Source organism: Rattus norvegicus, chromosome 13 (genome assembly GCF_036323735.1).
Source record: "Rattus norvegicus strain BN/NHsdMcwi chromosome 13, GRCr8, whole genome shotgun sequence".
NCBI lineage: Eukaryota > Metazoa > Chordata > Mammalia > Rodentia > Muridae > Rattus > Rattus norvegicus.
Window position 1 is genome coordinate 100,458,476 of NC_086031.1, and position 15,913 is coordinate 100,474,388.

At 43.0% G+C, this 15,913-nt stretch overlaps 1 protein-coding gene across 2 annotated transcripts; it reads left to right on the plus strand.

The window, feature by feature from the left end:
- Positions 1-733: 733 nt before the first annotated feature.
- On the plus strand, positions 734-14,026 carry LOC120096340 (uncharacterized). 2 transcript variants are annotated; one of them, XM_063272728.1, is made up of 4 exons: positions 734-2,077; positions 2,968-6,192; positions 6,833-6,960; positions 11,369-14,026. In XM_063272728.1, exon 4 carries the CDS (start codon positions 11,942-11,944, stop codon positions 13,022-13,024), a length of 1,083 nt encoding a protein of 360 aa, XP_063128798.1. In that variant the 5' UTR covers positions 734-2,077; positions 2,968-6,192; positions 6,833-6,960; positions 11,369-11,941; the 3' UTR covers positions 13,025-14,026. The 2 variants fall into 2 exon arrangements, with proteins under 2 accessions (XP_063128798.1, XP_063128797.1); XM_063272727.1 differs by lacking the exons at positions 734-2,077; positions 2,968-6,192 and having other exon boundaries at positions 6,521-6,960.
- The last annotated feature ends 1,887 nt before the right edge of the window (positions 14,027-15,913 follow it).

The window sequence follows — 15,913 nt, forward strand, 5'->3', positions numbered from 1 at the left end:
GTTTGACATTTCATAATATAAACTAAGTTTTCTGTCACCCAAACACAAAAGAACTCATTTTTAAAAATAAAAACAGAACCACTTATTTTTAGAGACAATCTCTGTATTCATACCATATATAACTTTAAAAATCAAACTATGACAATTGTATTAAGAATAGAAAAAAAAACATTTAAACAAGGACAAAAGAAGTTTTCCTCTAAGGCCTTCAGATAACCACTAACAATTGTGGTAACCATTGTGGTCTTTCTAGATTCCATATCAGATTTAGAAAAAAATGCCCACTTATATCTCCATTTAAGTGCACAAATCACAAAGTTTTAATTTTTTTCTGTAGCAATATTAAGAGACTGTTGTATGGCTCTGCAATGTGTTTTTATCCTCCCACACCAACAAAAACACTTCTATACTATTTTAGGGAGACATGACCTTCTATATATGTATGTATAATGTATATTATAATTGTATGTGAATGTATATGTGTATGTATATGTGTGTATAATGTGTACATGTACATGTATGTGTATATGTATATGTATAATGTGGATGCATATGTATATGTATAAGGTATATGTGTAATGTGTAGGTGTAATGTATATGTATAATGTATGTGTATGTATATGTATAAGCTATATGTGTAATGTGTATGTGTAATATATATGTATATTCAGGTATGTGCAAGTACACACATGTGGGTATGGGTGTGTACATATGCATGTGGGGAACACAGAAGGTCAACCTCAGGTGAAGTTCACCTTGTGTTTTGAGACAAGGTCTCTCACTGAGACCTAAAGCTCACAGACTTGGCTACTGTGGCAGGCCAGTGAACCCTGGAGCCCTCTGCCTCAGCTTCCCCAGTGGCTGGATATTGGGCTCAGGTCCTTAAGCTTGCGCCTGAGTCACCACCCAGGCCAGCTATAGGATTTGCAATTGCACGAATGAAGAATTAACCAGCTCCACCGTTTAGTGTTAGAAAGCTAGGCAATCGCAGATCCTATCGCCAATGGCATTTTGGAAAACATCTATGCTTCCCCTATGCTATATCGTCACAACATACCAACACCAAGTCACCAAAGCACTTGGGATTACTGGCGTAAGTATTTGCCTGGGCTGTGGATATTATCCTTGACCCTTTCTATGTGACTTTGGTAATTTGCTTAACTCTGAATGCATCTGTAGAAGGGGACATGAATACTTTCTTCACTGGGATCCTTCTGAATGACATAAGCAAGGCTGAATTATATATTGAGAAGGTACACATATAACTTAGAGATCAGTATTTTTTTCTCCACGATGGCACTACGAAAGTCCCCCGATGGCTTTCTCTAGATGCTGGACCAGGGTGTGGTAGAGAGTGAGGGCTTTTCCTGACTGCCTAAATCAGCACGGCAAATACACAACTAAAAGAGAACACAAGTCAACGATAGCAGTATGCTGACTTGATACTGAGATCACACACAAGAAAGACAAAGAAGGGGGAACAAATTCCGTACAGAAATATGTAAGAAAACTTAATAGGTGAGGTGAGAGTTTAGAATAGGACAGGTTCCTCAGGAGGAAAGGAACTTTATGAGTAAAGATATTTGTAACTCTGCTAAAAAGAACCTGTCTTGCCCTGACTTGGTGAAAGTGCAGACAGATACACCTGGATAGGCGGAGCAGATTAGAAAATAAGTGGGCCTTTAACAGTCAAAGGTCTTGTGTGTGTGTGTGTGTGTGTGTGTGTGTGTGTGTGTGTGTGTGTGTGTTTATGTATGTATGTATGTATGTTTGCAAAGCAATACCAAAAGGTGATTTTGGTCCTTTTATTTCACCTTTATTGCTCTCTTCTGGTCTGGCCCATTATCTCTAGGTCCAGGGATGCCATCAGCTACGCTGAAAGAGAGAAAAATGTGCTAGCCAGCCCAACGCTCTATGCTTTGTGCTCCTGTAGCTGACTGACTAAGCATCCTGTGTCTGAGGATCACAGAGCAGGCTAACTTTTTCCATGTTTGTATTTTCCATTTCATCGTGGAGCCCCAGTCACAAGTCCAGACAGATGCAGTTGGATCCTTTGGGGCTTGCAACGTGCTGTCAGGTAAGATACTTCTTCAGATGGAAAGGTTCCTCCAATCACAAGAGGACAAGAGTGTCTCCATCCCAAAAGACGAGTATGGGAAAAAGTTCTGTGAGCAAGGCTCAAAGACAGAGCAGCTTGGTTTGCACTGTCTGTCACTCAGAGAACAGCACCCTAATTGCTTATTGGGGCAGCCATGGCGTTCTCATGCATTGACTGGGAATCATACTAGGATGAGTTCACTTTTCCTAAATGAGATAAACCAGCTCTCCAAGACTGATCCTGGAAACCAGCCACTTTGCAATGTCAATTAGTATTGCCACTGTGCCGGTCTTTAGGTGACTACATCTTCAAAATTTCATGGGTGCACCTCCTTGTCACATATAGAAGACACTATCTCACAGCACATGCTCTGGTTCTCTGGCTCCTATCGTCTTTTCACTCCCATTCCTGTGTCAATGTCTCCTGTATCCAGAGTAGTAATCCAGAATTATTACAAGTTTATATTCTGTTCTCCATTCTAGAAAAATGCCCAAAGAATCAGGTAATATGATCTAGAAGAGTTTTTAAAAAGACTTTATAACTCCTTCAGATTGTTAGAGTCCTCTGCCCCCAGCAATCGGTGGACAGTCCACATTGGGTATTTCTGAGGCTAATACTAATCAAGTTTTCCTACACATTGACCAACTGATAGGAGGATACAGCTCTAAGCTGTAGTCATTTAATAAATATCTGACATTCTCATGGCTTAATCTTCTTTGAAATCATAGATGTTTGTTTTGAATTGAAATATATAAGATAAAATAAGTTCCCTGGCCTTTTCACTAGAAGGCTGTATACTCCCCAAAGTCTTAAGGACAGATTCTTGTCCATTCATTGACTTTTTCTCCCATACTGTTTTCTCCTTTCAGAAAAAAAAAGTGTCATTCTCCATCTCCTCCCTGCCTTACCACCTTTGCGAAGTGCAAAGCTCTTTGCCAGCCTTTTGGAAGAAATGAAGTATACTTTGAAGTACATATTGGGCTACCAAACCAGGGAACTCATAGTGTATACAGATAAATTGAGCAATTTCTCATTGTCTCAATACGGATGACACGTGGTTAAGGTTAGACTTGGGAAGAAAGGAAGTTTCCAACTGTGTTTACCTTTTCATTCCAACTGGGTGTGCAAGGGTAAACATGTCTAACTAAATGACGCTGTTTGTTGGTGCTCTCATGTTTAGAGAACTGTACTGACTTTGCCTGTGTACTCATTTGATTGGTTTTTAAACCTCGTAAATGACTGATGCTTTCGTGCTGAGGCCCACAGCACCCCAACAGACCTTCAGTCTTAATTTCAGCCTTGTGTCTATAGAGGTCAGTGTGGGAGTCTTAGCTGACTCCACCATCATTTAGGGTACCCAGAAGACGTCTGTTTCTGGTGAAACCACATTCTTCTGTGGAGCTCCTAAACTTTATCTAAAGATGGAGTGGGAACCCATTCTGAATTCTAGCTCTTGTATTAACTTTCTACCTCGTTCCCTTTTCTTCATATTCAAGAGCCAAGAAAAAAAAGCCTCACCTTTAGAATCACATCTTTGTAAATTTGAACTGTCTCTCAAACCCCAAACATTTACAGTCTTCAAATATGTAGCTTTTGCCACGGATTGTAACTGTTTGACACTCAAGAGCTAGAGGTTGCTCTTGTTTCTTTACTTCCTCTTTGTCAGTTATCCATTGAAGAGACGATAGCAGAGGCAGGATCCTCTGACAGCAGGGAGACAGGTCAGTGAGGATTTACCACAGGATGAGGAGATGACATAAAAATTTACCTCACGACAGAAGTGGCAAGAAAGGTACAGAAAACTGGAGAATTCCCTGGTCTCTATGAGTACTCCAAATGAAGCACATGTATGTGAAGAGTCATAGCTGATGTCCACAAAACATGCATTTGTCTTTCTGAGTCTGGGTTACCTTGCTCAGAATGACTGTTTCCAGTTCTATCAATTTACCTGTGAGCTTCATAATTTTACTTTTCTTAACACCTTAATAATATTGCATTGTGTAAATATGACTCATTTTCAATATCCTTTCACCAGTTGGTGGACCTCTGGATGTCTTTTGAGGGAGGGAAGGTATAAATAGGAATGATAGAACACAAAGAGTTAAACTGCAGTGGGGAAGAGATAGGTTAGAGGAAAGTGTATGGGAAAGGATAAAATAATATTAAAGACCTTCTATAAAAGTCATAAAGAAACCCACTACAGTAGATGCACATGTATGTGTATATGTATGTATGTATGTATTGTGTATACATACCCAAAAAGAGTTAAAATTAATTATAACAATGTCCTACTAGAAACCACAAGCCAGAAAAAAGTAATCTCAGTTCCAGCAATGTGTTGCCTCTTTTGATTTTGCTGGCAAGTGAGGACTTGTGGATTTTCTAAACATTACAGGCTATTGGTAATGCAATGCTATTTGTTGCTCTCCAGAACTTGACAGTAATACCCGTTAGCTGAAGACATCACATACTTGGGTCATAAAACATGGAGAAATCAAGCTAGTACCTGACATGGAAGGTTCATTCCTACTGGTTAGCTTCTGAGATACTGAAAGGTGCTGTGAATGATACTAGAGGAGAGTAACCATCTATCTTACCTAGCTGTAAATGCCTAGAGTTACAATAATAACTGACCTTGAGGACATTTCCACTGGACAATAGTAGCATGAATATCACGTGAATAACCAAGCACCTTCTAGCTGTATTTAAGGCCCCCTCCACAAGGTGAAACCCACACTCGGCACTATTACTGAGCCAAGAACCTACAGATACACACATCATAGGGCCTAAGAGCTAATTTATTACTATTATTCTACTAGAGGACAGTATATGTAACCAGTTCCTAATGACTTCTACCCATGGCCTACTACACTGCTCTGTCCTCTTTATAGAAGTTTCTACTTGTGAGTAACACAGTAACCCACATCTGGCCAAAGTTCAGAGAGTAAGAGACTCCTTAATGCTTAGCCCTAAATAGAACATCTTCTTCCCAACACCCATAGATCTTTGAGGAGGAAGGGGCAGGAGAGACTGAGGTGGTAGGTGACAACAAGTAAACAGTGTCTTCCAGTCACAGCTGGGCAGCTGCAGAGATGAATGCACAGTGGTCGTCACATCCTGCACAAGATATGTGCAAACTCAAGCAAGACCAAACCCCAGCGTGGACAAGGGACTGGGATATCAAGTCCCACGGGAGCCAAGGAGATATTTGCAATTTATAGCTGCTGAAGCAGGTTTTCTGTTTTCTCTTAGAACATACATAGCTATGACCATTCTCTACCAAATGGCCACCTGTCTGAGGACATGCACTTAGCACAAACAGCACTTGGTATATTAAACATTTTAAAGGACACAACGTTATATGGGTAGGGAAGTGGTGGTGGGTCTAGAAAAAGTTTACAGAGAGGTTGAAAATTATCTAAATACATTATATGAAGCTCTCTCTCTCTCTCACACACACACACTTGAATGTGGACCAGTGAGCCAGCCCACAATCTCATGGCTTCTCTTTTCTCTTCTCTCTCCCTCCCCTCCCCCTCTCTAAAATGAGCATGCTCAATTCTCTCAAGAGCCACCTCCCTCACTGGGTGAGATTAACATCTGAGTTGCAACTCCTTTTCTGGTTTTTTTTTGTTTTGTTCTTGTTTTTGTTTTTGTCTTTGCCAGGTCTGGGCTTGCCTCAGAGAAACATTGAGGTGGTTTCCCTTCCTCCCTCAAACATCCCCCCCTTTCAGCCTCTCTTGGTCTGCCCCTTCTTGCCTCATTCCCACATGGGGGGAAGCTGAGTCTGATCTCATTCTTGGGCTGAGCACAGTACGGTATTTCTTGGAAAGATCCAAATGAAATGGATGGGACAGTGAGGACAGGAGTATTATAGTTCTCTACATCATGTGTGTTTCTTTAATACAATACATGTGAAAACTGCCATCTTGTCTGAAAGTCCAGGCAGGAACACCCACTTCTATCCTTCCTCCTCCATCCCCAGTCTTTCTCTTTCCACAGTGTTTTCCATTTGAGTGACTGGCAAAGAGAGTGGAACAAGAAGTCACCACCTACGGTGTTTTGAACAGAATCAATGTCTGGCACTTTACAAAGTAAGACAGAATGTTTTATTAGCTCTTAACACTTTTCACACACTTCCTCGAGGAGAGGAGGTAGACCCAGGGAGGGGATGGCAGAGAGGGTCAGGAACCTGACTAGCTTCTTAAACCTACTAAGGACTTTTAGTGACTTTGTAGCACTTCCCTAATGATGCTTTTGGTTAGATTTCTCTACACTGAACAGATTTAATCTTTCTGCTACTAAGTGCAATCTAGAATTGCAAACTCCCTTCCCTGAAAGCTGAAGCCAAAGGGTTTGCTCATCCGGACCGAAACAGATCTAAAGAGAGTATATCTCCCTTGGAGACCCAGAGTGTGGAGTAGAAGCCTAGCTCTGAGGGAGTAGGTGAGTCCCGCAGGCCTGCTCCTGGATCTGTGGTGGGTTTGAAGGTGAACTCTAGAGTCTAACGCATCCACCTTCCGGGTGCTGGGGTTTCAGGTTGTACCTCACCAAATCTGGCTCCCAAGGATTTTAAAATGGAAATGAATGGCACCCATTTGAGTGTGTCCTTGGTCTCTCCCTCCTAGGATTTTTCTGCAGATCCCTCTGAGTGAGGCTCCACCCACACCCAGGACCTGGCAAGGCAGAGTCTGTTGGGCTAATGAGGTGTTGGTATTCTTTGTTTAAATGTAGAGGACTTGCCAAAGACTTCTTATGTATTTCCTGGATGCAGTCATATAACACACTGATGTCTAAGGCTATGGTGGAGGCCTAGCCATTCCCTTGCTTGCCCTGATGAAGATACTGTACCTGGAAACTTGGTAAGCCACCTTGGATGGGCTTGATGTGCTCTGTGTCCTGAAGGTTCACCTGGGAGGTAGAAATTCTAAAGACTCAACTTGTAGAATACAAACCAGAACCTCTAGAACATGGTGGGCAGAGTCATATCCCTCAACTGACCACCAGACACCTGGAAATGGGTTCAAGCATATTTATTTATGAGTCATGAAATAAGTGGTATTCCCATATATCACTCATACACAAGGCCACACAGTCTCTGAGGGTTTATATGTAGATGTCTTCTTCCTTAAAGAGTAAGTGCACAGGAGACCGGAAGTTGCCCTCCCTTGGGATTCCCTCAGATTGGAGTCGAGCCTGATTGAGGAACTTATATATTATCATATCACAAGGAATTTGTGTAGATTAAATGAGCTATTCAAAAGATGACTCTTGTGTGGACATCCCAGTTTCCAAGTAGCTTACAGCCTTAGACCATGCTCCCCACACTCATCATCTTGAAATACAGCAACAACACTAGCATTAGAGGCATTGTACAAGAAAACTGAACTGATATTTTTAAAAAGCCAGTGTGTTCAAACATACACACCTGTGGGAACACTGTACCCTCAAAGCCTCACTACAGGCTTCATACTTCTGCTGTGGTTGGCTTTGAAAAGTGAATATCCCTATCCAATTATGTTTTCAACCTGGCCTTATCAGAAACATTCCAAGAGAAAGTGACCAATGTTAAAAATAAGTGTCTTTCTCCTGATTTATGTCAGACCCACTTCCTAGACAGAAACTACAGGTAGTGTCTTCCAGAACATTCCTCAGGTTACAAGACTATCCCTTACATGGCTCTCCTGAAGGTGGTGCTACTGGACATTCTCTGACAAGAATCTCCCATCAATAAATTGGTGTTCATGTTGGCCGCCCTGCTCACTTCATGTGGCGCTTGCTGACCAAGTGAGACCCAGGAGAGAGGGTGTCCTGGAATCCACCAACTCAGACTTAACGATTATTTGATCAGGTGTCTCAGTCTGAAGAAGCTGCTTCTCAGTTTTCATGGCCACATTTGCAATACCACATTCATCCTATAAAACTTTGTCTTAAATGTTTCCCAGAATTTAAAACATATCCCTTTGAAACTTTCAGAGGCCTCCACCACCACCTCCTCCTCCTCCTCCTCCTCCTTCTCCTCCTCCTCCCTTTCTTCTCATGACAAACTTCATTTTTAGCATGTTCTTAACCCCTCCATATTTCTTTAATGGTCTCATAAAGTCCTTCCCAAGGACAAAAATCATTTGTTTCTTTGTTTGCTTTATTTATTTTTATATTTTAACTTAAAGAGAAGAAAAGGTCTCATGACCTGCCCAGCATTCCAGAAGCTTGTGGTGGCCCAGCAGCATCAGTAACTCTGGGGTCCCTCTTTCTTCTCGAGGCTGTACTATCTGTGTGTGATATGTCTGCACGCATCAGCAAGCTGATCCTTTAACTTTCCCAGGACTATTGTGATTTCCTTGGGACTAGGATGGGATGTAGTACAGGGTTCCTTTAAAAGACTTGAGGGTCTCAGGGTCTCTACTGACAGAACACCATTTCTGGTCATGTGGTCTCTGATTAGCCCACACTCAGATGCTAGCTGAGAAGGCAAGGAAAGATGTGGAGAGAGGGTCTGGGGATGGATGCAGGCTAAGGGAGTATGATACAACAAAGCCTAGTGATCCCGTTCTATAGCACAGGACAGAATCTTTATGAACTTTCTTTAACATTAAGTTGTAGTAATGGACCATTTGAAAATAGATATTTCATTGATGGCACTGTGGGTCTAATCTTGGTTTAAATGTTTCAGAATTCTTCCATTCCCAGTATGCAAACAGATTTATCTAGAAAGTTGTATGTTTACCATTGTATGAAGTATTTGGGAAACACAGCTGCTGGTTTACCTTAGTATCAGTGGAGTTTTCTCATGGTGTAGCTGTTTGATAAACATTTCATTTAGTGGTAATTTGATGAGGATGAAGATGATAATGGTGATGATGGTGATGGTGGTTATGATGGTGATGATGATGGTGGCTATGATGATGATGATGGTCATGGTGATGATCATGGTGATGATGGTCATGATGGTGATGATGATGGTCATGATGATGGTGATGAAAATTGAGGTGATAATGAGTTTTGTAAACGAACCTCTTCCTCAATGTATTTACAGTGAACTTTTTCATTCAGTATGACAACTGTGGTGGATATTTAATCCCCATATTGTTTCCATCAATGAACACACTTGTGCTTGAATTACCAGAACATGCATATGATCTTTTTTAATAAATATTTCTGTGGATCAGGATTTATAAAGAGGTCCTTCATCTTCCCAAATGTTTCTCCCCTTACTCTCTTATCATCAGAGTAATTTCTGATGGATACCATTTTTCTCATCTTCTCTTAAATCAAAGAAGTCATCATTGAAATATAACAATCTTCAGAGATGAAAATGTCATTCTCTTGAATGTGTACCCAGTCTATAAAGAGCATCTCCAGCCCACCCAGCTTCTTGTTCTCCAACTCACTTCCGGTTGTGATTAAACACCTGACGCAGCGACTTAAGGGAGAAAGAAGTTGACTTGGTTCATGGCTCCAGGACACAGTCTATCATTGTAGGGAAATTGGGTGGCAGACAGACCTTTATGTTTCTTATGCACAGTTAAATTCCTACTGACTAATATGTGCAAAAAAATCTTTTTATTCTCTTTATTGAGGGCATAAAAATGATTCTGTTTATTGAGGGTATAAAATGTTTAAGGAAGTTTATCCTAAAGTTCAGATAGTTGGACAAGAAAACCTAAGGTGGCAGTCAAAAAGACATAGTAATTCTACTGGATGTGGTAAAATGCTGTGGACATTGGGGATGTAAACACCACCTGAGGAGAATCCCCGTGCTGCAGTGTAGATGCAGGTACCAGTCCTTCAGGCAAGCTTAGCATGTACTGTGGCTCACAACAACTCAGGAAAGGACGTGAAAGCACAGTACACCTTGGATGGTTGGTCCTGTGCCACTGGAATCCCCAGCAACGGGAAATACATCCTTTGCTCTGAGAATAAATGAGGAGCACACAATTGTCTGGAGTTTGGTAACAAAGTGAGTGGAAATGTCTAACGTTTGTCCCGAGTTCCTATCCCTCCCCCTCCCCGCAAGCCCTCTCCCTGCAAGCATCGACAGCTTTGGTGGCTTCCTTTCCTTCTATTAAAGTTTCTTCTTGCTGTGTCCTGCACGATGTCGCTTTACCCTACAGGAGGCAGTCAATAAAGTTCAAGCCCCTGAGTCAGACTTTTCAGGCCTCCTGCCATCTGAAAGGAGAATGCTCTTCTGGGCTTTTCTTCTAATAACTTCTTACCCTTCACCCTTTCTGCCTTAATGTCCTATGTGTTATACATCATGGTTTGTTTTGTTTGTTTGTTTGTTTGTTCTAATTAAATCCCTTTACTCATCCTCTCAGTCATAGCTGAAAAGCTTTTATTCATTTGTTTTCAGTGTCCATCATTGCAAATCTAAATTCAGTCCTATCTGGTCCACAAACGTTTCTTAGGCTATCACAGACCACAGTGCCCCTTGACACCATTCCATTTATTTACCTATTACGGTGTGAGTACGTAATGTTCCCTGTAAGCTCGTGTGTTTGAAGTGGCTCACTGGCTATGCCTCCTGCCTTTCTGCTTCCTGACTTTCTGTCTGTTCTGTTTCCTGTCTACTTTCTTCTTCCTGACTGCTCACTGCTTCCTGTCAGCTCTCTGCTTTACTTCCTGTCTGCTTCTGCTTCTTATCTACTCTTTTACTTCCTGACTTTCCCCTGCTTCCTGTCAGCTCTCTTCTTCCTGTCTGCTCTCTACTTCCTGACTATTCTCTGCTTCCTGTCAGTTCTCTTCTTCCTCTTTGCTCTCTGCTTCCTGACTGCTCCCTACTTCCTGATGGCTTTCTGCTTCCTGACTGCTCCCTACTTCCTGATGGCTTTCTGCTTCCTGACTGCTCCCTACTTCCTGATGGCTTTCTGCTTCCTGTTTGCTCTCTGCTTCCTGTCTGCTGTCTGCTGTCTGCTTCTTGTCATGATAAGATATGAACCAGTAACTTTCATATGCTCCCTCTGCCAGAGTTAGCATCCACTCTGCCTTTCACAACTCAAGACTGACCCATGAGCCAAAATGGACCTTTCCTCCTTATGCTTCATGTCAGCCCTTTGGTCACAGAAATTATAACAGTGATCAACGCACCACCTGTGTAGTAGTTTGAGTCTCAAATGCCTCACCCCAGCCCCAGTTTATTTATGCTAGAGGAACAAGGTAGTTGGGCTTTATAAGATGTAGGGCCTAGTGAGGAGTCACTAGGTCACTGAAGATCTGTTCTCAAAAGGAAACAGGAAGCATCAGCTTGTTCCTTTGCTCTTTGGCTCCCAGGGTATGATTGGAACAGTTTTTGCTACACACTAAAACCTCTGCATGGCTGTGTTTGACGGGCCAATTGATCACAGCCTGAAAACTTGGAGGCAAGTAAACATTTGCTCTTTATAAACGGACTGCTTTAGGTGAGGTTAACAGGGAGATGACTAGTTTAATTTATCGCATGTCATTCAGAAGGGACATTGTCTCCATAAACTGCTGCCAATGGACAGGCAGCAGGCATTCCTAGCAGGAGAGCCCATTTTCTGTTGTATTCTTTATATTCTTGGGAAAGTACGCCTTATGGCAATCGCTGAATGGATGAGGCCAGACAGTACTATAATTACACTTAGTGCGTCTACAGAGCCCCGCTTCCCAGCCAGAAGCACAGACAGCACAGGCGTAGCAGAGGCTGTTACTTCTACATTGTTTGGAGATCTTTGCAGTGGAGCAGAACTATGTCAGAAAACAGGGTTGAGCTCACAGCGGCACTCCTTCATTTCACATTCACCTGCCTGCGATTCTTTTTCAGAGTTGATGAGATAATGCCAGACATTATTTTCCTCTGTGTGTGTGTGTGTGTGTATCTGCATGTGTGTCTGTGTGTGTGTCTGTGTCTGTGTGTGTCTGCATGTGTGTCTGTGTGTGTGTCTGTGTCTGTGTGTGTCTGCATGTGTGTGTGTGTCTGCATGTGTGTCTGTGTGTGTGTCTGTGTGTGTCTGCATGTGTGTGTGTCTGTGTGTGTCTGTGTCTGTGTGTGTCTCTGTGTCTGTGTGTGTGTCTGTGTCTGTGTGTGTCTCTGTGTCTGTGTGTGTGTCTGTGTCTGTGTGTGTCTCTGTGTCTGTGTGTGTGTGTATGTGTGTGTGTGTGTCTGCATGTGTGTCTGTGTGTGTGTCTGTGTCTGTGTGTGTGTCTGTGTCTGTGTGTGTGTCTGTGTCTGTGTGTGTCTCTGTGTCTGTGTGTGTGTCTGTGTCTGTGTGTGTCTGCATGTGTGTGTGTCTGTGTCTGTGTGTGTCTGCATGTGTGTCTGTGTGTGTGTCTGTGTCTGTGTGTGTCTCTGCATGTGTGTCTGTGTGTGTGTCTGTGTCTGTGTGTGTCTGCATGTGTGTGTGTGTCTGCATGTGTGTCTGTGTGTGTGTCTGTGTGTGTCTGCATGTGTGTGTGTCTGTGTGTGTCTGTGTCTGTGTGTGTCTCTGTGTCTGTGTGTGTGTCTGTGTCTGTGTGTGTCTCTGTGTCTGTGTGTGTGTCTGTGTCTGTGTGTGTCTCTGTGTCTGTGTGTGTGTGTATGTGTGTGTGTGTGTCTGCATGTGTGTCTGTGTGTGTGTCTGTGTCTGTGTGTGTCTGCATGTGTGTGTGTGTCTGCATGTGTGTCTGTGTGTGTGTCTGTGTGTGTCTGCATGTGTGTCTGTGTGTGTGTCTGTGTCTGTGTGTGTCTCTGTGTCTGTGTGTGTCTGTGTGTGTGTGTCTGTGTGTGTATCTCTCTGTGTGTGTCTGTGTGTGTCTGTGTGTCTCTGTGTGTGTGTATGTGTATATGTGTGCATGTGTGTGTGTGTGTGTGTGTATTTCAGTTTGTCTGTCTGTGTGCATATGTATGTACAGATAAGGGTTCATTGCCTATGGAAAACAGAGATGAACATTGGGTATCTCCCTCTTTTTCTCCACCTTAGTTTTTGAGGCAGGGTTTCTCGGTGAACCTAGCACTCAAACTCAACTAGAATGCCTATCATTAAGCTACAAGGACCCACCTGTAACAACTTCCTCAGTGATGGGGTTACAAGTGTACACCCAACTGATTTAATGTTGGTTCTCAGGATCTGAATTCATATCCTCATGCCCACAAGCTGCCATTATTCCAACGGAGGCATCTTCTTAGCTCCTTAGGGTGTTTGACTCCATTCTCCATGACTTGGGAGAATGAGTGGAGTTTGAGCGCCTTGTGTCATATGCTCAGACCTGAGAATCTGGATGGAGCCTCTCCCTAAAATGCCACTCAGTGGCAGGAAGAAGTCACTCTCCATTGCCTGCCTTGGACACTTGGGTCAGATTGAGAGAAGATGCTGGGCAGAAACACTGACAAATGATTGTCACAGTTTGGAGGCATCTCCCAACAGAAATAGCTGATAAGTTAGTTATGGCCTCCTCAAATAAGCAAATAAAATCTTTAACTTGTTGAGGGAGGCTGTAACTGTGCTCTGCTAGGGAGAAGGTGTGAGACAATGACTGGCTCACCTTTTGAACTCCGTTTTTCTGACTTTATATCCGGGCTCTTTAACGTCCTTCTGGCTGCCTCTGCTTGCATGTCATTCTCGCTCAACTTCGGGCGCTTGCTTCCTTTCTCTGGGGCAGACTGGATTCACTGGGCCCCTTCCATTAACCTCTGGGTTCGTCCTCTCATTGTGTCTGTCAGCAGCTGCAGGAGACGCTGATTATGTCGGGAGTCTCTGGAAGAGGAGATGAGACAGCGAAGCACCAGATGATAAGGAGACCAACAAGAGAAGGATCGCTAAGCCCTCAGCGCAAAGCGCAGCCAGGGCAGCTGCTGCCGCAAACCTCTGCAGTTGCTGGCTTTAGACAGGGGAAGGATGAATCAGTTTAGATAACTCAGGAATGGCTTGAACCTTTGCCCAGACCTCTGAATGAACCACCATCAAACCCTCTGCGTTTTCCCAAATTAAGACATTGAGAAAAATATTGAATGTGAGTTTCCCTTTCTTTCCCATCCCTCCTTCCCTGGGGAGTTGCTGGGACCACAAAGCAATTTTTTAATAATAATGGATTAGATTTTCAGTACATATTCCCCTCTGACCATTTTGATGTGTCAGAAATGCTTTACAAATGTTAAGTGTTGCAATTAATCTCCTGAAAGGGTGGGGGAGGGAGGAGAAGTTTGCCAGCTGGAGATTTTCAGTGATTTCGTTTAGTTAAGCTTTTGATATTATTTTCTGCTTTACTGTGTTTTCCTGGAAAGTCAGCTAGCCAGTCAAATATTTAAAACTTGCCTATGATTTGCAAAACAAACCAGTGTGCTTGGTGCTGGAGTGACAGAGCGAGGCAGACACACCAGAGTTCTGTTCTCCGGTCACAGTAGGGAAAACTCAAACACAGGCTAAGTCAGTGTGTGTTCTTACCTTGATTCATTTACTTACCCATCTAACAGAATACAATGCAGATGTTTTTGAAGATTTCTTCTATTTTTAACTATATGAATATGGGTGTGCCTGTGCTTGACACAGAGGCCTGAGGTATTGGGATGTCGTGAACTAGAGTTACAGACAGGTGGTTGTGAGCTGTCAGTCATTGCATGCGGAAAACTGGACTCGGAGAGCTAAGCCACTTTTCTAGCACCCACAATAGGTATTTGTTTGGTTGTTGTGTTGTGTTTTGTTGTGTTGTGTTGAAACCAGTGAGGTTTGCTATTCAGCCCTCACTATCATGGAACTCATAAGTCTCCCAAGTACTCAGTCTCCCAAGTACTGAGTATAGGTATGCACCCTGTCCAGCTGTATTTTGTTTACTTTTTCATATCTGTGCTGCAGTAGACAGGGCCATGAAGCGAGGTTATGATTTTGAATCATTGATTAGTCTGCTTGTCTATGGCCCAGTTCTCCTTTGTTCTCTGAGAAGAATTTTACCATTGTGAATGCTATCATTATAATAGATGTGCGTTAACAGAATATCCCTTTAGTGTTCTCTACCCTTTGCCGGTGGACTCAGCACAGTGCACGTGTCTGTCCATCCTGTCCCACCTTCATGGAGCTGATTTGTTTTGAACAATATCAGAAGGCATTTGGCTGAGTTCCACCCTGGATGGCAGCTCTTGGCTGTGGCTGCTGGTGCCTCTCATTGTCTAGTTCAAATGTGGGATTCAATAGCTCCATGTTGTCCGTATCAAATACAGGGACTGTCAACCTTGCAGACTCTGCTCACACACTATTCCTCTCACAACCCATCTCATCTCATTTACACCTAGAAACATCACCATGAGCAACTATTGCATATGAGGCAGCAATGGATCCCTAACTGGATAGCCCGTCTTCCCTCTGCTCCTCATACTCTTTGTAATAACAGAGGGCATAGCCACCTCTGTGTAAATGCCAGGTACCGTGCAGCTACAAAAGCATCTCCTGTAGGAGGACCTAATTGAGGACTGCCTGAGAGACCAAGGATCGCTGGTGTAAACAATGCCAGCCAATCAGGAACTGCTATAGAGAAGAGACGCTTTCTTAGCACCAATGGGGCACAGGTGGAGGGTATTAAAAGAACTTGCAACAGTGTTCAGATGAGCTTGCTGTGGTATTCTTCACCTGCTCCCAGAGTCTGTGTTGTTGACTGGGTGCCATCTCACCTCCAACCCCCAAGGGCAGTTAGGGTGGGCAGCGAGTAGTCCAGGGGACAGGTAGCATCAGGGGTGTTTAGTGGCAGTGGAATTAATATTTGATCTTATTAAGGATAACCTGTAAGTTATTACATAAATGTTGGTTATGGTTTTTCTTGTTAGGCAACTTGTATTCTGGTGTGTGTGTGTGTGTGTGTGTGTGTGTGTGTGTGTGTCTGTGTGTCTGT

Coding starts and splice junctions, on each gene's coding strand:
- LOC120096340 (XM_063272727.1), top strand. CDS start 11,809: ATGTCAGAAAACAGGGTTGAGCTCACAGCGGCACTCCTTCATTTCACA.